General features: G+C 42.6%; 1 protein-coding gene across 7 annotated transcripts in view; it reads right to left on the minus strand.

The window, feature by feature from the left end:
- Window positions 1–3,319: 3,319 nt before the first annotated feature.
- The window catches only part of LOC143301581 (uncharacterized), a 63,032-nt gene continuing 41,679 nt past the window's right edge, over window positions 3,320–24,672 (minus strand). For 5 of the 7 annotated variants that reach the window (XM_076615961.1, XM_076615963.1, XM_076615962.1 and 2 more), the window contains 4 exons: window positions 22,432–22,501; window positions 21,366–21,433; window positions 18,743–18,912; window positions 3,320–16,624 (listed from right to left, as the gene is read on the minus strand). In XM_076615961.1, coding sequence (XP_076472076.1) covers window positions 16,592–16,624; window positions 18,743–18,912; window positions 21,366–21,433; window positions 22,432–22,501 — 341 coding nt within the window. In that variant the 3' untranslated portion in view covers window positions 3,320–16,591. The remainder of the gene's footprint in view (window positions 16,625–18,742; window positions 18,913–21,365; window positions 21,434–22,431; window positions 22,502–24,672) is intronic. The other 2 variants (XR_013057812.1, XR_013057811.1) reach the window with 2 other exon arrangements.

Consider the following 24,672-nt stretch of genomic DNA (forward strand, 5'->3'; position numbering starts at 1 on the left):
TTGCAAATTGTGTGGATGATTTTATTTTTCTTTATTTTTTTTATGGAGGCGGGGAAGGGAGGGGAATTGTTGGTGGAAAAAAGTGATTACTGAGCTTTAAAAGGAATGAGAAATTGAGGTGACTCTGTGTGTGTGCGCTTCAATTCTGTGCACGAGTAGATTTGAAAATTATGTAAAGTTCTGGTAACTGAGTGCATGTTCACATTTTTTATTCTTAGTTTGTGTTTGTGTAGCCTTAAAAAGAATGGGAAATGGCTGAGTGTATGTGCGCACTTTGCGTGTGTGTGACTTCAAATATGTGAAGTTAATCATAGTGTTTGAGTGCCTGTTGTGACTGTCAAGATAATGGGATCTATTGAGTGAGTGTGATTGTGCACTTGATTTTGTATGTAGTGTGTGTGTGTGTTTAGCCTTTTAAATATATTCGGAAGTTTTTCCAGCTTCAGTCCAAGGATGAAATTTGATTCTGTGTGTGAGTCACCTTAAAAGCTATGGGAAGATTTTCTGATTAAACCCAAAAGTGAGAGAGAATTAGTTTTCCTTTTAGTTGAATCCAAACCTGTAACAACCCCTACCCATCAGACATGCCATAGACACACACACCCCCTTTTTATGCCTTGTGCTTCACTGATGAAATATGTGTCATTCTGTATAACACCACCTACCCAAAAGATATACATGGTAGATACACACACATGCATGCTCACACACGCACACACATTCTTTTTGTCCCCTTTGACTTGCGTCTTATGCTTTACAAAGAAATATGATGTATCATGGCTCCCTATCTTTTCCCAGGTTGCCATGAAATGTCATATTACGGCAGCCATCTACCCTCTTGTTTTATCTTCTTTTTTTTTTAAATAACTTTTTCTGATGAATTTATCTTTATTACATTCCCACTGTTCTGACCTTTGAAAAGCTCGCGCTTTTTTTTGGTGTTGTTTGCAAGACTTTGCGATAAAACTTTTTTGTTTAAAAAGGGAGAAAAAAGAAAAGAAGCAAGCCCAGGTTGGGAACTGTTGAAAATGATTCGGAATGAAAGTAGTTTCTTTAAAGCAAGGATGCTTTCTCACTGAAGATTTCATGAGACGATGAAGGACGGTCTCTGAACCCCCCCCCTCCCCTTCCTTTTAGATGGAAAAACCAACAGAAATCTGAACAAGTTCCACATGGGACACAGTCTGTCCCTCTGACAGAAAGAAATTTGCATCACCAAAAATTCAACAGTTTCGGTTATCAATTTCAGCTGGCAGAACTTTTTTTTTTTTTTTCTTTTTTTTTTGGGGTGGGGGGTTGTCACCAGTATACAACCATGCTATGCCAATTTACCTCTGCATGTGTCGTCTTGGAAGACGAGAGGTGGGATTTTAAGTGAAGAAATATCAGTTTACAGTCATGCAATGCTAACTGATCTCTGCGTGTGTTGTCCTTGGAAGATGAGAGAGCTGGGATATATTATATATAGAAGTGCTACTTTTCCCCTTTGGTTTACCAACAACCCCTCCTTTTTGATGAGATGTTTAGTATCTGAAGTCAAGATCCAAATTATTTCGAATATATATGTATATGTTTGTATGTATACTTTTGTTCTTGATTTGTAATTTCAAGCGTTATACGTATCAAATTAGGTGTATGCTTTTGTTCTTGATTTGTATATTGTCGGAATGTGCAGAAATAACTGAACGTTGATGATTATTTATTTATCAAATTCACATGTCAAATCATGCCAGAAAAAGGCACAAAGAAGATTCCTCCTTCTGTAGCTGGACATCACACACACAGAGAGAGAGAGAGAGAGACTTTTCACTCTGCTATAGGGCAAGTGGCTCTGGAGATTTCACTCTGTACCCCCTTTTTTCACACCTTCTTAAAATGATGTGTTTTTATACAATCTGCATGATGTGATTTATATATATATAGTAATATTCTACTCCCATTCATATATATGCGTATAAATTGCACATATCGAAATATCTCCCTGTTTTAGGGCACGAAAAAAATCCTACCACCTCAGAGACAATTTCATCAACCCAGCTGAAGTATGCTTTCAATGTAGCTCAACTTTGAGATTATAAGAATCTCTGTCATAAACGCTTTTCATACTAATTCCTTTTGTGAAATTATTCTTTTGGGGGAAAAAACAACAAAAGGTGTATCCGATGTGTGAGTTGAAGAGATTCAAGCTTGGTGGATTTATATAATTTTGCCAGAAATGTATTGGTGCATTTTTTTTTTTAAACCCCGATGAAGTTGTTACTGCCTGTTCCTTGTTTTGTTGCTGCATTTTATGAAAAAAATAAAACGGTGAAACTACACACCGACTGGTTTGTATGTCATTTAAAAAAAAAAAAAAAAATGAACAGTGATACATATTCAATTTCAAGGCTATTCTGAACTCTGCAAAGAACAATTCTGCATTGTCTTTTGCATTCTTCAGCTGAACATCTGTTCCTTAAAGTGATTTTAGATGAAAAGAAAAAAAAAAAAAAAAACAAATCTCCACCCTTTAGCCCTCAGGCACCAATCAGGTTTTGAACCCAGGACTCTCGGATTGAAAGTCCAATGCTTCAACCAGCCGGGCGTGGAGTCCATCAAATTGAATTCATATATAAAGGAGCAAGAACTTAATACAATGTTAATCGTAAACTTAGAACAAAACAAAAAAAGAAAGAAAGGGGGAGGGGCAAATATCCACTTAGAACAACAAAAACAAAAAAAAAAAAAAAAGGCGGCAAATATCTAACTCCAGAAATTAACAACCTTTAAATTATTTGTCCAGTACATTCCTACATATCCCTCCTTTTTTCTCCCCCTCTAACCAGTTACTAAAAGGTGTCAAGGCTGTTGTGAATTTCACATGAATGCTCACAAGGGTGGGAGTGACTTGAGTTTTGTAACATCAAGTTCACAGTAGGGTTCAGGGAACCGCTTGACCCAAGTACTTGTCTTCATACTCGGTTTCAGTAGCTCAAGGAGGCGTCACTGCGTTCGGACAAATCCATATACGCTACACCACATCTGCCAAGCAGATGCCTGACCAGCAGCGTAACCCAACGCGCTTAGTCAGGCCTTCATACTCAAACAAAGTAAAACTATATGAACAAATAAAAGAAAAAGAAAGCAACAGAAAACCCACACAAATATGGACTTCTGTATTACATGTTAAGACTCACACCCACCCACAAACACACTCACACATATTCACACACACATATATGAATCCATACATGTACATGCGTGTGTGCAAACCCACCCACACCCCCAGAAAAACACACCCACACGCACACCCCAATAACAAAAAGGTGTAAACACTGTGAAGGGACCAACATTTTATGACAGTATAATATAAAGCACAGACCTGTACACTGAACAGAAAGAACAGAAAATGACAATGATTTTACACACTTCATCAGTGCCAGTCTCCATAGCAAACAGGCAATGCTCCACAAACTCCCTACACAACATTTTAAATACATCAGTCTTTACACAAAAAAATCATAAAATAATAATAAAATGCAGTACAGCCACTCAGTCAAGACAAATAAGTTTACCACATACATAAAAAAAAAACCCAAACCATTCAAAGGCTTCTCACAAATAATCTCAGGAAAAAACACACAAAAAAAACAACCACCATAAAAGAAAGACTGCATATGTATCCAAGTCACTCTGGTGTGAAAGTCAAATGAACCATACACACTTTCTCTTTTACAAGCAGGCGGACAGCAAAACCTTCCTTGCTAATTCACACTTAAACCCTAACCCAGCAAAACCTTCCTTGCTAATTCACACTTAAACCCTAACCCAGCAAAACCTTCCTTGCTAATTCACACTTAAACCCTAACCCAGCAAAACCTTCCTTGCTAATTCACACTTAAACCCTAACCCAGCAAAACCTTCCTTGCTAATTCACACTTAAACCCTAACCCACTACCTTCTGCATTCCCATCCAATGTCATTCTGAATTATAAAACATTCCCAACTAAGAACAATGTATCAAATGGCAATCCCTGCAATGTTATTCTAAAAAATAAATAAATTAAAAAAAAAAAAATTCCCACTTCGACTTACGTCTTTCATGACCCCAGTTAAAGACCCTAATCTTCTGACGACGATCCGGGCAGTGACTTCATATCCACAATGTCCTAGGCTCAGCACAGGAAGGCGGAGCCCAATCCTTTGCTTCACACTTCCCAGAATTCCTGGAATAGTTCCCATGCAATTCACACCTGGATGGAGTGAGGAAAAGAGTTACGTGCCTTTTCCAAGGGCACACAACACCATGGTAAAATGGAGCCTCTAACCCTGATCACTGGTGAACACTCTATACAAAGTCCAGTGCCTATTCCGCCAAATTAAACATATCTAAATATTCAGAAAAGTGTAATAATTCTTTTTTTCTCATTATCATCCAAATCAAACATGTCCTTTGTCAAGACAGGTGTTAACTGTTTCCAAACATGACTGTGGTTTGCGGTGGTTGGGGAAAAAAAAAAGAAGTAAACTATCAATGCAGTTAACATAAATCGTTTTTTCTAGTTGTGAAAGAAATGGAAAAAAAGGAGACTATGGTTTTTCTTGCCTCTATCATTAACCCCTCATCGACTGATCTGTGCTGTGTAAAAGATGAGAAATAATCTTCACTATTGTGTAACTAATCAGAAACAATCTTTTCTGTGTTATATACTATGTCACTGGCAGGGAATAATCTGCAGTGAGTATTGAATGAAAAAGAATTCCGACTGCGTATTCATAAAAACTGAGAAACAGCCTGTACAGTTTAACTGCTGAGAAATAATCTGTACATTACGACAGGCAACACAAAATCTGTTCTGTTAACTGGTCAGAAACAACCCATACAGGAGAGAAGTAATAGGAAAAAGAGTTTTAACCCTTTTAACTCACTCAGTACGGCCAGTCCTCTCTTCTCCTCTACACAGACCCCTCGGATGTCCAGTGGGTGTCTGAATGACCCAACATTTAGCTTCCGTCGTCAGAATTGTGGTATTCTTTGTCAACATTCACCTCTTCAGTATAAGAGCCTTCCACTTGCAATATTTTGATGATGGTAATTGGGGTGAAACGCTGTTAACGTCGTCTCTTTCGCCGTTCGTATGGAGAGAGTTAACCCTCCTTGACCTAAGTCACAACTGGGTATAGTGAGAAATGGGAGTACAGTGCCTTTCCCCCAAGGACACACCACCACGCCCAAACAGGGCCTCCAACCCTGGTCTCTGGTGAACACTGGATCACAAGTCCAACACCAGATTCAACCACAGTACCCTCAAACCTTTATAACAGGAAAGAAATAACCTGTGCCAGGTAACTGGTCAGAAACAGTCTTTCGTCCAGAGCACACTCAATCCATGCTGCCAGCTTTTCAGAAATCTGGTCACCATCCATGCAGTCAAAATACAATTTCGCACCAACCCATATAAAACTGTGAATACAGTTTTCTTCACTTTAAAAACTCATACATAATGAATTAACATTTAAGATCTTTAAAATCTGTTAATTAACAAAACATTTAGAGCGTTCCAAAAGCTTTAAAAGTTTTAAAATGTTTTAATTCATAAAAAAAAAGAAGTGTGTGTGTGTGTGTGTGTGTGTGTGTGCATGTGCGTGTGTGTGGCGTCTGTCACAAAACATAAATCATACACGTTATGCGCAGGCATGATTACATGATGCTTGTTTTCCTTTTTTTCTATGTGCTTATTTTCGACATTTTCAGAACATCCCAAGGACCTGCCTGACGAAAATACAGTGTGTCCTCTCCATGTCCAAAGCGTCAGGGACACATTTCTTCCTCTCATCTGTGAATTGTCTATTCAAAGTAAGGTCATTTACACTGGACACATATTTTTGCCCAGTCAGAAGCCCTGCTGGACTAAGACTTCAGGAATGAAAACCTCACACACAATAAGATGAACTGTCCGTATCACTGTTAAATATCTAAGGATACAATATATATATATATATATATATATATATATATATATATATATATATATCTATGTATATCTCACTGAACGATAGATATTTGTCAGGAACCCAGTCCATGCCAAGGAAGAAAAAGAAAATAAACATATATAAAAGTTTAAAAAGGCAACAGACTTCAGGAATGAAATCTTATTAAAAAAAATTAATTAAAAAAATTTTTTTTAAAAACCAACCCAGGTTAACTGTTTATAATAATGATTTCATAATAATCATTATAAATCACACTTCATAATCATAACATTTTGAAGATAAAAAAAGAAACCAAGAGAGCAAGAATTATAGAGAGTGGGAGGATGGGGGAGAGAGATTGACAGACAGAGAAAGAGAAAGAGCAAGAATAAGACAGACTAGTACAGACAGAACGTATCTTATACCGGTAGCACAGATTACAGTTTTGTCTAAGTGAACAAACGTCACAAGCCCCAACTTACTCGCCCACTCTCTGTCATGAACAAAGCAAGGTCAGGCCATGGCATACTCATACTACCAGTTTACACGCTAATACACTCCACAGCAAAAAAAAAAACCAACATCCTGACTCAACCAGGTTCCTTCTTTTGCATGCTGCAAACAGCACATCATACTAACCAACAGGTACATCTTTTACATCCTTCAAACGTAGACACACTCGCCGGTACTCATATTTACACGTCTATGAATACGAGTCATACAAGGCTTCAACCAGCAGACACACGTCAGTACTCATATTTACGCATCTATAAATACGAATTGTACACAGGTTTCAACTATATAAATACAACGGGTAGAGGGGAAAGCGAAATGGACATACAATGTCCTACATTATTATAAATACCAAGCGTTTATTCACTTTTTTTTTTTTTAATTTTTTTTTTTTTTTTTAAAGCAGATTGATTAACAAAAGCATGTTAGTTAATCAGGTTTTGTACAGCTTGTACACATTTCAGACCTTGAGGGGGGGGGGGGGGGGAGGGCTGCAACAGCAATGACAGCAGCGCCAAGTTTGCCAGGCATTTGAAAATGTTCCTGAGAATGTTCCCCAATTCTAGGGAATTACTCACTCACTCATTCCCTCGACCGCTGGGGTCATCGGGGGGACATGAGGAAGATGTCATAGCTCGCCACGCCGTTCTGTTGGCAGCTGTCGTGAGGAGATCCGGCATCGTCATTTTGGTCCATTCCTTGACGTTGTCGGACCAGCTCTTTCTCTGCCGCCCCCGTCTGCGCCCTCCCTCTACAGTCCCTTGCAGGATGGTTTTGGAGAGGGTGTTATGTCGTATGACGTGACCAAACCATGCCATCTTCCATCGTTTGACAGTCGCCAACAGTGGTTCTTGGGGCCGAACAAGGTTGCTGACCAGGTTCCGCACATAGTCATTGGTCTTGTGCTCCTTGTAGGAGATGTGTAGTTGTCTCCTCAAGCACTTGGTTTCGAATTACGCAGACAGGAAAATTCTTAACACTAACAAACTCAGCACTGCTTGGATTGCTCACAGCAACCCTTCCCTGATGCAACTGAAAGGGTGGATATATGCCAACATTCACCTTTTTTTTTTTTTGATTAAAAAAATGAATGGTATTCAGGGAAAAAAAAAAGAACTAACTGGTACAAATTAATACCAGAGCTGTCGGAGACAGGGAAGAAAAGAAATGTGCTTTTTGTTGTTGTCCGCTATTATTGTTGTTTTTGTAGTTGCTGTTGTTGCTGCGGTCATTGTCGTCGCCGCCGTTGTTGATGTTGTTGCTGTTGTTGATGATGTTGTTGTTGTTGTTGATGATGATGTTGCTGTTGTTGTTTTTGATGATGTTGCTGTTGTTGTTGGGCCAGACCCACAGTACTGTCAAGTTTTCTTTGGCTTTGTGAGAGACAGGTTGTCTCTGTTTAGTATCACTTGTTCAGGATACTTCACTGTGTGTGTGTGTGTGTGTGTGTGTTGTGTGTGTGTTTGTCACTTTGTGTGTGTGTGTTTGTTTGTGTACATGTGCATGTGTGTGTGTGTGTGTGTATACGTGTGTGTGTGCGCGCCACTGTGTGTGTGCGTTCATGTGCGTGGGGGTGGGGTGGCATGTATGTTTGTCACTCTGTGTGTGTGTGTGTGTGTATGTGTGCACGTCACTGTGAATGCATGCAGGTTTCTGCAGTTTAGCTAACGACACCCCCTCCCTCACCACACGATCTTTCCACAAGTGCTCCGACTCAACTCTCAATCTGTACACTGGGAACTTGTTGTATCACATGATCTGAAAGACTAGCACCCACACCGCCATCACTCATCCACGCCGCGCAGGGACAGGACCAACCTCTACCCAGGACTTGAACCTGGGGCTCTACTCGTTACCTGCAGGCAGCATGGTCTCTCCAGCCCGCTGGGCCACCTCTCCCCTTGACATACCGCAAAACCCTGAACAACTTGTTGTCAGCCTGTTTTCTTCACTCCTGGGTCGAGTGTACACTGTAAACTTGGGTATAAGCTGGGGTGTGAACTGTAATTTACAGTATTAGCTCTCTCTCCATACGATCGACACAATAGGCAGGGAGGACGTTTAACCTCCGCTGAAGTCATTTACATGGAACAGGCAGAAGATTCCAACACTAAGAAGTGGATGAAGACAAAGAATACGGCATCTCTTAGGAAGAAAGCTACAGGCTGGGCCATCCAGACACCTCCTGGACATCGTAGGGGGTGTCTGTGGGGGGAACAGAGAGAGGATACTGACCATCCCCAGTCACTTAACTGTAAACTGGAATGTAAACTGTAGAGTGTGAACTGTAAAACTGAGTGTAAACTGCAAATCTGGAGTGTAAACTATAAACCGTGGTGTAATCTGTAAAATGTAGCGTAAACAGTATTGTAAACTGGTGTGCAAACTGTCAACTGGAGTGTAAACTGTAGAGTGTAAACTGTACACTGGTGTGCGAACTGTAAACTGGAGTGTAAACTGTAGAGTGCAAACAGGAGTGCAAATTGTACACATAAGGGTGTAAACTGTCAACCCAAGTGTTAACTGTAGCGTAAACTGGAGTGCAAGCTGTAGTGTAAACTGGGATGTAAACACATCGCATCAAAGCACGATGGCCAGATCCCCAATGATCTCCTTTTGCTGAGAACTTACACATAAAAAAGGTCCCACAGGCAGACCCCCAACTGTGCTTTAACTCTCTCCGGACAAAGGAATGCTCACGCATTCCTACACAAAACGGATTCGGACGAAGGAATGGAATAGCATTCTTCAAAAGTAAAATTCCATCATGCGCTGTACACGTGATTTTGTGATTAGCCAAGCAGAGTGCGCTATTCTGGGTCACTCCACAATCGAACAGTATGATTGGTCAGCCTGGGATGTGTGGCCCGTCTCGCACACACGCTGACAAAGTCACTGACCGGTCGTCTGCTCGCGTGCCAGCCTGTTAGCAAAGCGGGCTCTTCTCAGAATGTTGTGAAGCGAACCAGGCAGTGACGGCAACGTTTTAAGGTTGCCGAAGTACTTGAAATGCTACAAACTGAAGGGTCGGACATTGAAGAGGTGGATGATGACGAAGAAGAAAGCGAATTTAATGCAGAAAGCGAGCATGGGTATGGTGATTTGGGGTGAAAAATTGGCAGTATTTTCTACATATGGCAAAACTGTAAAAATAAGATGAGAAATTTTTTTTTTTAATGTAATAGCTCAACACGTAATAAACCAGTTCTGAAAGTTTCATTTTCTTACACAGTATTTTGTATTTTTTGTAATTTTTTTCCAAACCCTTACGAATGGCCCGTCTGTGGGGAAAAGCAAGAGAGAAAACTTGTCGTCCTGAGTGAGTTAAAGATGTCTGCAGGAGGAATCTGACAACCTGAACATCAACCTCAACACCAAGCTGTACGGCACCCTCCTAGAGGAGCTGCGACGGACGGCAGCCTTCATCGAGGACACAGGGCTGCTCACCTAACGGGAGGCGAACGAGGAAGAAGAAGAAGGAGAAGCTCAACACCTGGGATGCTGCAGCCTCAGAACGATCCGCTTGGAGGCAGACAGTGCATAAAGGCCTCTCCAAGCTCGAAGAGATGCTTGCCCAGCGTTCCGAGGAGAAATGCCCAAAGCCAGACAGACAGACAGCGTCAGACTTCACCTGAGCACAGTGTGGAAGAGACTGTCAGTCCTGTACTGACCTGTCCAGCCACACCCCACGCTGTGTCAATCACCACCCAGAGCGGCCAACATCAACCCTACCGTACACCAAGCTTCATGTCTCCAGACAGGACTTGGAGAGGACGACGTCAATCACCAGACAAGCTGGACTGACACTGTGAATCAGCTAAGAAAAAGAAGAAGAAGAAGAAGAAGTACCCAGAGCACAGCTCCATAGTCTCCCAAGACTGACAAATGTCTATACTGGGTCGAGCGTAAACTGTGAACATTGGTTCTCCTGGTAATTATGTTTGGTTGTTTTTTTTTGTTTCATTTTGTTTTTTCAACTGTTGGGGATCACATTTCTGTACACCATCAGAACACTGAAGCAGTGAGTCACTCTGCCTTACACTCACATCTTTGTTTTTCAAATGGGGTGGGGGAAACAAAGAACCCCCCTATTCCACCCCAGCAGTAAAAGTTAAAAAAACTAAATAAATATATACATAAATGAATAAAATTACAATGAAATTTTTTAAAAAATACAGAATTAACTTCTGATACTTATTACCTTGCTTAGATTCATTCCATTATTTTGCTGTGGGCCGTTCCGTAGTTGTTTTTAACCAAAAGAGATACACGGCAATACTGGGTGATAAACTGATCAAAAGAATACACAAAACACAGTTCTAAACAACACATGGAATTCACCGAACTACAATGTAAGCATTATGCTGGCATGACATTCTTCCCCCCTTGCTTTTGTCTCTTACAATCATTTTTATTAAGTGGTTTTAAGAGGAAATTTTCTATCTAAAATTATGTTTAAATAACATACTTACCGTGACCCAACTAGTGCAGACTCCGGCAGGGGTCTGACTAGTGGCCCACCTTCCTCCCTACACCAGGGAAAGGTATCCCTACGCGCCTCGGTCGCCATTGAATCCGAGACGGTCGAGGCATGCCGCGTGGGGGGTCGCGTGATCCGATGTCACGGCCGCCACCACGGACGCATCGCACATAGGGCCCAGTCTAACGTGCGGATCCAAAACAAGTTTTTTTTTCTTGTTTTTTTTCTTGTTTTTCTCTACTGATGATCTATACCTCTCTTGTGTAAATACTACTGTACATGGTTTGTGTTTACTACAAGTGCAATAATATCTGCAAAACATGCTGTATTTCCTTTCAAACATGGCAGGTAACACACACGTTTGTTCTTAATAAACATCACAACATTTGTATTTCTATTTCTTTTTATCACAACAGATTTCTCCGAGTGAAATTCGAGCTGCTCTCCCCAGGGAGAGCGAGTTGCTACACTACAGCGCCACCCTTTTTTTTTGTTTTTCCTGTCGAAGTGGATTTTTTTTTTTACAGAATTTTGCCAGGAACAACCCTTTTGTTGCCATGGGTACTTTTACATGCGCTAAGTGCATGCTGCACACGGGACCTCGGTTTATCGTCTCATCATTCACCTAGAACTGCTGTATCAAGGACTGTTGTCTATTCAGCACTAAAATATCACTTTTAGTGCTGATAATTTCCTTCATAATTGTCCAATCCATTTTTAAAAGTTCATTTTCTTACAGTTTTTTTTCCTTTCTTTTTGTTTGTTTGCTTGTTTCTTGTTTTCTTCCCCTCACAACTAAAATGCTACTAAAAATCGAACACCAAGTAGAATCAATCCTTTAAAATTACATTCACAACCCCCGCTTCAAAAAGAGATCGCATCACCTCTTTGAACTGCGCCCTTCTTTTTAACTCGGACACAATCAAAAAATCATTAAAAAAAAAAATAAATAAATAAAAAAAGTTCACTTACTCATGCAATATATTTTACTGTCATGTCATTCCAAGAAAAGTAACTCCTATTTTTCAACATATGTGATGAAGGAGTGGAAAAAAACAGACCCTCGACATAAAACCAATAAAATAAATAAATAAATAAATAAATTACTAGAAATCTATGTACTCGACCACCTGAGCATTTCTGTTTGCTGTAAGCATTAACCCTTTCCACCGCCAGTCAGTTTAGAGTGCAAATTAACCTTGTGCAGGAACCACAGAAAAGATGGTGTCTAAGAATAGCTGGGGATTCCCCTGTGATGTGTAGAAAAAAAAAAAGCCAATCCTACCACTGAAAATTAAAGAGCATTAGGTTAATGCACAAAAGGCCCATCATCTGGTTGCATTTCAGTGACATGGGTGCTTTACCTAGCTGGTGCCGAAATGCGACCATGGCGGTGAAAGGGTTAAGTGGAAAGAAAGGCTGATTCCCCCCCCCCCCCCTCCCCTCCCTGCTTCCTAAGTTGAAGGCTACAATATTACCACAGAGGTTGCGTCAATATGGGTTGTTTCCTCATCAACTCCTTTCTTTCTCCTCTTCACGGACTCCCACAACCACAGCTACAAACTCATTTCAACACGGCACAGCCGACGAACCACCAATCCACCCCTATCCCTCTTACCACCTCCTTCCTTCCTTCAAACATTTTTTTTTGTTTTCCCTTTTCTTTTTCCAAGTTATGGTTACCATCACGACAGTCCCAACGATTGAAAGCTGATCAAATACATGGATAAAATACTTCTTGAAAAATACAAAGAAGTTCGTATAACTTCCAGTCTCCCAGGACTGAGCACTTGTACGACAAATTTTTTTGTTTTACCAAGTATGACAAGCCAAAAAACAGGAAGTGTGTTTTCTGAGTTCAGTTTGGGTAAACAGTAACTGCATAACACAATCTGATTTTCATGATAATGGTAATAATGCAAATATTGAGAAGCAAAAACATTTCAATGCTCTAAGTCTAAACTTCACTCTATCGAACATCTTTTTGTCTTCCAGTACACACGTGTGCATATTCCTTACTCTGTTTTGTAATTTCTCTCTCTCTCTCTCTCTCCTCCTTCCCACAACTTTTCCCTTCCCCAAACTATCACAGATACCTGAAAAACCATACCCCATCCTCACCGCCCTGGTTCTACTTTTTTTTCCTTTTGAACTTTTTCCATCTGCCCTCTAATCCCAGATAAAGCCGACACAATTTGCCCTCAACTTGTCAATATTACAATTTAATACAAACTAGCACCACACGCGTGGCTATGACCCAAGAACCCAGTTGTGGATGCTTCACACACTGAACACCCCCTGTTCCGACTGAATCCCTGTCACCTCACCGACCCAGCACTCCTCGCAAGCAGACGACCACGGTCTGAAAATACATTCATACTAGTTGAAGACACTCGTCTTTTCATCACACGCACACTCACCCACACACCACACACAAAGTCCAGCACAATCACTCAAGGACCGCTTCTCTCAAGTACAGCATGCCTTTACAGTTGTACACAGAATACACGACATACTAAACCAGGGTACGTGTTTATAATAATAAAGTTATACGCTGCCCCACCCCACCCCCCACAATATACACGACAGCCACAGTCCACAAGCTCCACAGAAAAAGCCAAGTCCACTCTTTTATCAAGAAATGACACAGACACTGGAAAACACACACACACACACACACGCACAAAGGATTTTTTTTAAAATCAAGGAACCCCTTTTTTTTAAAATGACATATATACATGTATTTGAACACAGCGTTACGCACACACCACACACAGAGAAGACATTCCAGGCATGCAGCAACCAGCACACCTCATTCATGGGCAACACTTTTTAAATACACTCCATGATGCTAAAGAACAAATGTACACAGGACATCAAAAAAAAAAAAAAGTCGTCACACGTAGTAGTAGTAGTAGTAGTATATAAAAACTCCACACCAACACAATGAAAAGAATTGCCATCAAAGCACCAGCTTCTGACAAATGATGACAAGAAGAGAGTGCTGTGTGTGTGTGTGTGTGTGTGTGTACGTGTGAGTGTGAGTGTGTGTGTGTGTGTGTGAGTGTGAGTCAGTGTGTGTGTGTGTGTGTGTGTCTCCACGTCTCTTTGTCTCTCTCCCTCCCATAACCACAAGGGGCAGTAACCACCCCCTTTCCCCCCACAGCAGCACCAATGTTTCTCTCCCCTTTTTCCTGGGTTTGGAACGACCACAGCATGTCTCTCTCTCTCTCTCCCATGTGGAGCAACTCACGTTGTTTGTGGACAAAGTTCCGCAACTCCTGCAACACCACGGTACTCACACTTACTTAAACCTGCGTTCTTGACCAGCCAATGGCGACCATTCTGTTGTCAAACCACAGGTCCACACACACACCCCTAGTCACTGAAACGATGTCTGGTGGTTACTCTCACCAACAGCCTCAACTAAGGGACAGCACTCTCACTTTTCCTTCGTTACTACCAGTGGTGAGCCCTTGACTCAATACTCCATCACTCACCGCGCACTGTTTTTTTCCCCTGTTGCGTGCCCATCGTTTTCCTCAAAGCATGAAATAACGGGTTAAAAATTGGTTACATTCTACATACGTTACGCTTATGTTCCTTTTCCTGCAGAATCGGAAGCTAGAAATTTGCCACATAATTATTAAGCACTGATGCAAATCTATGTCAAGTTTAATATTAAGAACAGGGTGGTCACAATGTCTATCTGAAGTGACACGACCACCTAATGTGATGACCCTTTTTGTGGGTGTAGGGATAAAAAATATATTAAAAAATAATTTAAAAAAAGAAGAAAAATGACCATTATGCTGCTCTTGCGCTATCATCAGGATGTTACAGTCACTACCTCCCATCACCCCTACCTTTTACACACATACACATTTTCTGTAGCATACGCTGAAGTGATTTCTTCATCGTCATGCAGCAAAAACAAAAAGCAAGCAAACCTCTAACTCTCTACATACCAAGCACTGGATGTAAAAAGGTGCATAAAACAGTGAGCGAGCTTGCTGAGAACAGCAAGTGGGAAGCACGGCCCTTCACCGTTTCCCACCAGTCACTGTGTTGAAAAATCACTTTACTTCATACAGCCATAGAATTCAACTGATCTTCACACACACACACACCTGTTTTAAATTCACTTAACTTCATACAGCGATAGTAGAATTCAATGTCTACTTGTTTGTCGAACAGTTATGCTTTCAACACGCTTCCTCTTGCTTAACAAACACCACAATCAATGTACTGAAAGTTTAGAAAACTACACCAAGGTCCATATTGCTCATACGGCTTTATGACCTGTTGACAATGTCCTACATCATCTGGTGACTATACCACTACAGGTTTCAAGACAGCCAGCAGCTCCACCAGACTTGGCTAAAATAAAACCAAACAAACCCCCAAAAACATCATTATTCATATCACCACAGTCAACAGTCTTAGAAATTCAGCGCCCATCATTCCAATCTAACAGCACATCATGTATGCGTATTTCACTCTACGTATGCGCTGTGAAAAAACTGCTGCTGATCCCCCCAAAAAACCGTTGTCACGACCACTCCACTAAACACCGTTTGTCAACTTTCCACTTTCTGTTCTTCTCTCCATCAATTGCACTGCAGGACTGTTTTCAGAAAAAAAGGCTCAACCCCCACCTCCACCCCCGAAAAATCCACCTTCCAAATCATAGAACTCTCCAAGCAAAAAGTCACATAGAATCCTTATAAATGGTCGGCTATGTCTTGTCTAGGCTATACATACAAATGCTTTGGTTAAATCCCTTTCTGCGGAAACCACACTGAAACGTTTCACAAAGCATCCTGTCAACGGAACCACTCCACAACACCACCGATGTACAATGCTCACACATTCCCGCTGTCCTCAGGTTCAATTCTTTTTCTTTCCACGTCAGGAACTGGGTTCAGTACCATGTTGCCTCAAGCCCAGGGTGGGGGTCAGGGGGGGTAGGGGGAGGGGGGCAAGCATGTCCCCATTCACACCACACTGTGGAACTGATTCTGCTGAAGCTGGCCAGTTTTGCATTGATGCCAGCCATGGTCGGAAAGACACAGAGCTCTTGCAACACAGCCAACCAGTGCAGTGTGTCTTGGTGGTGTTCCCTGCCCACAGTGCAGAGCAGTGCAGGTCTTCCAGTCTTCTCTGTTTGCAGAGTTCCCTTTCACCACACCCACAGCACAGCACAGCACAGCACAGGATGTCAGCTGGTCTTGCTTCTCTCTTTCTCTCTCTGTTTGCTGTGTCCACTTTCACACAGCCCACAGCACAGTACGCCGCAGCACTGACAGCTAAAGTTCTCTTTCTCTGTTTGCTGTGTCCACTTTCACAAAGCTGACAACACAGCACAGCACAGCACTGCCAGCCAAGGTTCTCTCTCTGTGTGTCTGCAGTGTCCTCAACACAGCACAGCACAGAACTGGCAGCCAAGGTTCTCTCTGTGTGTCTGCAGTGTCCTCAGAACAGCACAGCACTGCAGGCCAGGATTGCACACAGCACAGGCCCACCCCTAAGCATGGTCCAATCCGACGCAGCATGCAACGCACACCAACACCACCACTCCACCATCGTCACTGTGGCTACAGGGAGGGAGGGAGGAGGGGGATGTAGGGGGGGGGGGGACAGCAGTTACTGGCAGTACGGTCCTTGGAGCTTGAGGTACTGAAACAAACACAGCATGTCTATGCAGTATCCATACATGTATACCTATTTCATAACACAGTATGCCTGTACAGTATCCATACATGTATACCTATTTCATAACACAGTATGCCTGTACAGTATCCATACATGTATACCTATTTCATAACAAACACAGCATGCCTGTACAGTATCCATACATGTATACCTATTTCATAACACAGCATGCCTGTACAGTATCCATACATGTATACCTATTTCATAACAAACACAGCATGCCTGTACAGTATCCATACATGTATACCTATTTCATAACACAGCATGCCTGTACAGTATCCATACATGTATACCTATTTCATAACAAACACAGCATGCCTGTACAGTATCCATACATGTATACCTATTTCATAACAGCATGCCTGTACAGTATCCATACATGTATACCTATTTCATAACAAACACAGCATGCCTGTACAGTATCCATACATGTATACCTATTTCATAACACAGCATGCCTGTATAGTATCCATACATGTATACCTATTTCATAACAAACACAGCATGCCTGTACAGTATCCATACATGTATACCTATTTCATAACAAACACAGCATGCCTGTACAGTATCCATACATGTATACCTATTTCATAACATACACAGCATGCCTGTATAGTATCCATACACATATACCTATTTCATAACAGCATACCTGTACAGTATCCATACATGTATACCTATTTCATAACAAACACAGCATACCTGTACAGTATCCATACACGTATACCTATTTCATAACACTGGTGACGTCTTCTCCTTCCTTCTCTTTAGGGGATGTGGGGATTAGACTTTGAGAAAGAGACTTCAATATCTGTGAACAGTGGTTGTTGTAGCAGCAGAAGTATTTTTCCTACCTGTATGACGACAGCGGCTTCAATACCTGAGAATAGTTGTAGCAGTAGTAGTCTTTTTGCTACCTGTGCGATGAGAGAGACCTAAATATCTGTGAATAGTAGCAGTAGTGTTTTTCCTACCTGTATGACAAAAGAGACTTCAATAACTGTGATAAGTAGTAGCAGTGTTTTCCCTACCTATATGACAAGAGAGACTTCAATATCTGTGAACAGCAGTAGCAGCAGTATTTGTATTTGCATTTCTCTTTTTGTCACAACAGATTTCTCTGCATGAAATTCGAGCTGCTCTCCCCTGGGAGAGCGCGTCGCTACACTGCAGTGCCACCCATTTTTTGGTATTTTTTTCCTGCGTACAGTTTTATTTGCTCTTCCTATCGAAGTGGATTTTTCTACAGAATTTTGCCAGGAACAACCCTTTTGTTGCCGTGGGTTCTTTTACGTGCGCTAAGTGCATGTTGCACATGGGACCTCAATTTATCGTCTCATCCGAATGACTAGCATCCAGACCACAACTCAAGGTCTAGTGGAGGGGGAGAAAATATCGGTGGCTGAGCTGTGATTCGAACCAGTGCACTAATATTCTCTCGCTTCCTAGGCGGACGTGTTACCTCTAGGCCATCACTCCCCTACCTGTATGACAGAGAGACTTCAATACCTGTGAATAGCAGTAGCATCTCCCCTACCTGTATGACAGAGAGACTTCAATACCTGTGAATAGCAGTAGCAGCAGTATCTCCCCTACCTGTATGACAGAGAGACTTCAATACCTGTGAATAGCAGTAGCATTTTCCCTACCTGTATGACAGACTTCAATACCTGTGAATAGCAGTAGCAGCAGTATCTCCCCTACCTGTATGACAGAGAGACTTCAATACCTGTGAATAGCAGTAGCATTTCCCCTACCTGTATGACAGACTTCAATACCTGTGAATAGCAGTAGCAGCAGTATCTCCCCTACCTGTATGACAGATTTCAATACCTGTGAATAGCAGTAGCAGCAGTATTTCCCTACCTGTATGACAGACTTCAATACCCGTGAATAGCAGTAGCAGCAGTATTTCCCTACCTGTATGACAGACTTCAATACCCGTGAATAGCAGTAGCAGCAGTATTTCCCTACCTGTATGACAGACTTCAATACCCGTGAATAGCAGTAGCAGCAGTATTTCCCCTACCTGTACGACAGAGAGACTTCAATACCTGTGAATAGCAGCAGTATTTCCCCTACCTGTATGACGAGGGAAGGCCCCCTGGCGACGATTTCTGCAGGGATCTGAGACAGGGGGCAGTTCTCGATGCTCATGATCTGCAGGTTGGCGCAGTAGGCCAGCTCGTAGGGCAGGCTGTGCAGCTCTGGGTTGTCATTGATGTACAGAGACTCCAGGTTCTCCAACGACCCTGCAATGCGCAGCACAGAACATCACGTCGTGTCACACATGTACTGCATCACATCACATCAGCTGTGCATCACATCACATTACACATCAGTTATTCATCACAATATGTCACATGTCATACAAAGCATCACAATACATCACACATGTACAGTACATCACATCATATCACATCACGTCACATCAGTTACACATCACAATACATCACAAATACAGTACATCACATCAAATCCCAATAATGATGAATGTTTAAAGGGTGTGTACATCTGGACAGATCTGCTGGATGCATTTCATGAAACAACCAAATGAACTGTGTTCTCCTTCCCCAATCACATCCTCCCTCCCTGAATGTGCACGCATGCATGTACACACACACACACACACGTCTGTGCACAAACATACACACACCCCCTCTCTCTCATTCTTAACACACACACACCCTCTCTCATTCTTAACAGATATCTTGGCATATTATCCAGTCCAGTTGGACAATAGAAACTGGTGGATCAAAAGGATTCTACTGAGTTGGATTGATGCAGGAGTTTCAGGAGGTCTGTTCAAAGTCGAGGGCTCATCCCGAAACACACACACACACAGATACCTATATACATACATATACACATGTCTATTTATCATCAATTTGAGAAACCACACAAAGAAAAGTAGAACAGTCCATTCCTTGAGGAGAGGAGGGGACAGGGTCTGTCGTTCTCTGTAAACGATGGGCGCAACAGCCGAGTGGTTAAAGCGTTGGACTGTCAATCTGAGGGTCCCGGGTTCGAATCACGGTGACGGCGCCTGGTGGGTAAAGGGTGGAGATTTTTACTATCTCCAAGGTCAACACATGTGCAGACCTGCTAGTGCCTGAACCCCCTTCATGTGTATATGCGTATATGCAAGCAGAAGATCAAATGCGCACATTAAAGATCCTGTAATCCATGTCAGCGTTCGGTGGGTTATGGAAACAAGAACATACCCAGCATGCACACCCCCGAAAGCGGAGTATGGCTGCCTACATGGCGGGGTAAAAATGGTCATACACGTAAAAGCCCACTCATGTGCATACGAGTGAACGTGGGGGTTACAGCCCACGAACGCAGAAGAAAAAGAAGAAGAAGAAGTTCTCTGTAAACTAAAGAAAGCCATCAGGCACACTCTCACCACCACTGTAAACTAAAGAAAGCCATCAGGCACACTCTCACCACCACTGTAAACTAAGGAAAGCCGTCAGGCACACTCTCAACACCACTGTAAACTAAAGAAAGCCGTCAGGCACACTCTCACCACCACTGTAAACTAAAGAAAGCCGTCAGGCACACTCTCACCACCACTGTAAACTAAAGAAAGCCGTCAGGCACACTCTCACCACCACTGTAAACTAAAGAAAGCCATCAGGCACACTCTCAACACCACTGTAAACTAAGGAAAGCCGTCAGGCACACTCTCACCACCACTGTAAACTAATGAAAGCCATCAGGCACACTCTCAACACCACTGTAAACTAAGGAAAGCCGTCAGGCACACTCTCACCACCACTGTAAACTAAGGAAAGCCGTCAGGCACACTCTCACCACCACTGTAAACTAATGAAAGCCATCAGGCACACTCTCAACACCACTGTAAACTAAGGAAAGCCATCAGGCACACTCTCACCACCACTGTAAACTAAGGAAAGCCGTCAGGCACACTCTCACCACCACTGTAAACTAATGAAAGCCATCAGGCACACTCTCAACACCACTGTAAACTAAAGAAAGCCATCAGGCACACTCTCACCACCACTGTAAACTAAGGAAAGCCTTCAGGCACACTCTCACCACCACTGTAAACTAAAGAAAGCCGTCAGGCACACTCTCACCACCACTGTAAACTAATGAAAGCCATCAGGCACACTCTCACCACCACTGTAAACTGAGGAAAGTCATCAGGCACACTCTCAACACCACTGTAAACTAATGAAAGCCACCAGGCACACTCTCACCACCACTGTAAACTAAGGAAAGCCATCAGGCACACTCTCACCACCACTGTAAACTAAGGAAAGCCATCAGGCACACTCTCAACACCACTGTAAACTAATGAAAGCCATCAGGCACACTCTCAACACCACTGTAAACTAAGGAAAGCCATCAGGCACACTCTCAACACCACTGTAAACTAATGAAAGCCATCAGGCACACTCTCAACACCACTGTAAACTAAGGAAAGCCATCAGGCACACTCTCACCACCACTGTAAACTAAGGAAAGCCGTCAGGCACACTCTCAACACCACTGTAAACTAAAGAAAGCCGTCAGGCACACTCTCACCACCACTGTAAACTAAAGAAAGCCATCAGGCACACTCTCACCACCACTGTAAACTAAAGAAAGCCGTCAGGCACACTCTCACCACCACTGTAAACTAAAGAAAGCCATCAGGCACACTCTCACCACCACCAGTCACTCCTATCCTCACCTATTTCTGATGGAATGGATGTCAGATTGTTTTCCCCTGATCCCAGATACTGCAAGTTCTTTAACAACCTGCCAGAAAAACAAACCAGCACAAATACAATACTCAAAGTCACTTCTTATCACACTGAAAAAAACAAACACCACCATATATACAATACTCAAAAGTCAGTTCTTATCACAGTGAAAAAACAAACACCACCATATATACAATACTCAAAGTCACTTCTTATCACAGTGAAAAAACAACCACCACCATATATACAATACTCAAAGTCACTTCTTATCACATTGAAAAAAACAAACACCACCATATATACAATACTCAAAAGTCAGTTCTTATCACACTGAAAAAAACAAACACCACCATATATACAATACTCAAAAGTCAGTTCTTATCACATTGAAAAAAACAAACACCACCATATATACAATACTCAAAAGTCAGCTCTTATCACATTGAAAAAAACAACCACCACCATATATACAATACTCAAAAGTCAGTTCTTATCACACTGAAAAAAACAAACATCACCATATATACAATACTCAAAGTCAGCTCTTATCACAGTGAAAAAAAAAAACAAACACCACCATATACACAATAATGTCAGTTCTTATCACACTGCCAAAACCCAACACATATACGATACTCAATAACAGCTGTTACCACAAACAACAAAGAAAACAGTAACAGAAATAATGTGGGAAAAGAAATATCTTCAAAGGTTTTCAAAACCAGTCATCAGTTTAAAAAAAAAAAAAAAAAAAACCCGGAAAAGTTAACCATACATACTTTGTCATACCCACGCTGTAAGACTGTTGACATGTATTAGTCAGTCACACACGTTAGCAAACATAGTTACACTTACAGTTTCAAGGAGGCGTCAAAGTGTGAGGGTTCATCCATATACTCAACATATCTGCTGCATTAAAATTAAAAAAAAAATATATATATATGAAGAAAAGGAAGCAGACACCTCACCTATGCCCAGACCCAACACGCTGGTGCACACACACACACACACACACCCACACCCACACACAGACACACACACACACACCCTCACCCTATTGTGCGTGGAAGGCTGGTCAGCTGGTTGGATTGTACTACCAGTCGCTGGAGTTCTCGCAGTGCTCCTGTACAAACAACAGGAAATTTTCTATCTAAAATTACGTTTAAATAACATACTTACCGTGACCCAACTAGTGCAGACTCCGGCAGGGGTCTGACATTCCTGTCCTGTGCAAACTACTATCCGCCTATGCGGAGCAGACGAAACTACGGCCGATAACCTCCCGGAAGTAGGTAACCTCCCCTTTGTCCCGCTGGTTATCGCCCTCTTTTGACGGCAATATGCCATCACCAGCGCAGCAAGCAGGGAGAACAGGAAGCGGGGAGGACGGGAGGGTCTTAAATTTGGGTCACGGTAAGTATGTTATTTAAACGTAATTTTAGATAGAAAATTTCCTTTTAATTACACATACTTAACCGTGACCCAACTAGTGCAGAATAGCGCGACAAGGTGGAGGGCTCACCTGTTCTACTGTCTGTGTGCTGTGATGGTCTGTTGTGCAGCTACCACAGAAGCGATGGCTCTTGCGCCATCAACCCGCAGGCGTGCGACATCTCTCTGGTAGAAGTCGATGAGTCATTATCCCTAAGGCGATAGGTGTCCCTCAAGTAGAATTTGACGAAAGTAGAGTGTACTGTGTCGCCTAAGGACATTAGTGCGGGTAAAGAAGACAGAGGTCCACAGCTGTATTGTGGGGGAGGTCTGTGGACCACAGCTGAGCGGATGAGCGCGAATGAGCGTCAATGCAAGGAGGTGCGCATGTGGTTTGATCTGATGATTCCACAACGGATTTGTGGGCCGATAGTGGAAGTGGTTTTTGTGTTTGAAGGAAACTGTGGCATGAGACAGAGGTAGGTCACCGTGTTGGGCCTGCCTCAGGCATGACAGCCAGATCTGTGGAGCTCCTCCATGCGAGCTGATAGGCGATGGGCACTCCCCCCCCTCTGCCCCTCCCCCCTTTTTTGACGTTGTCAAAAAATGACAGCACTGGCATGTTGCCTATGCATAGAATGGCAGACATTTGGCAACAAAAGACTTGATGTCCCTGGTGTCTCTGGGACAGGGTTGTGTAATTGCCCAGGTAGGTACCATCACGAAGGGACATACGGAAGGCTTGGTGGCTTCTCTGCCTGAGTGTGGCATGTTGGAGTAACCTGCAGAAAGTTGTCGGCAGTCAATGGCTGGGTTGGATCAGGCTGTGGAAGTGCATTTCATGTGCCCACAGGCCACTGAGTCTCATTCTGTGGTGGAATTCCCAAATGGAAGAGGGCTTCCATGGGGAAAATTTTTGCTGAAGGTTCTTTAGTGAGAAAGGGGACCGGATCCATGACAGGCCTCTGGCTGTGAGTGGTGCGCACTGAGTCTGGGATGGAGCAGGGCGGGGCAGGGAGGTAAGTGGCTCAAGATGTGTTGTACTGGCTATTGACATCAAGGCACTGATCTGACATACGTTTTTAGTATGGCCAACTGCAAGGTGAGAGCTGTATTATCAGTGGTTTCTTGATTGCAGAGGGAAATCATTTGCAGCTTAGTCTTTCATGAATGACTATGTCTCTCAGACTAGAAGTCAAATTGCACTGGGACTTAGTGCTGTAGCCTTAGGCCTAGGTAGCCTTTTGGAACCGTCCCAATGATGAGTCCTAAGGCCCTCTTGATTGAGGGACCGGGGATGCAACTTGGGCAAAACACTCTCTACTATAAATTGTATAATCGAATTCCAGCCCGAATAGACTGGACAGCAGATGCCTCCTCTGCTGTTCTGATGGAGACTGTCGTACACGACTGATTATCATATACTGTTCCTAGAAGGACACCAATCAGCATGGGTAAATCAGGAAACAGCTGCTGTGTGCTTCAGGGACGAAGGTGTTCACCATGCAGATTATGTTGCAATGTAAGGAAGCCGGAAAGAGTTGACGGGGTCTTGTGGTGCAACCGTGTGTCAGAAAGACATGGTGCTTGCTTCCGAAGTGACAACAAAGTCATCCTCTGACAGGCCCTTGACCGAAGGCTGGGGCTCCATGATGGGATAGCCTGCCTAGGCTAGAAACCTCTGGAAGTGTCTCATTGGAAAGACAGTGCTTGAGGAGGAATGGCCATCTGTAACCACAGCAGTAGTTGTGTGTAGAGGCCGAAAGGATCGGGCAGGGGAGACTAAGTGCAGAAAGTGCTTTCAAATGCCAATTGTTTGAGACGTTGATGCTGGATTTGTGTTCAAGCAAGGTGATGGGGTGA

This window comes from Babylonia areolata, chromosome 27, assembly GCF_041734735.1.
Source record: "Babylonia areolata isolate BAREFJ2019XMU chromosome 27, ASM4173473v1, whole genome shotgun sequence".
Taxonomy (NCBI): Eukaryota; Metazoa; Mollusca; class Gastropoda; order Neogastropoda; family Buccinidae; genus Babylonia; species Babylonia areolata.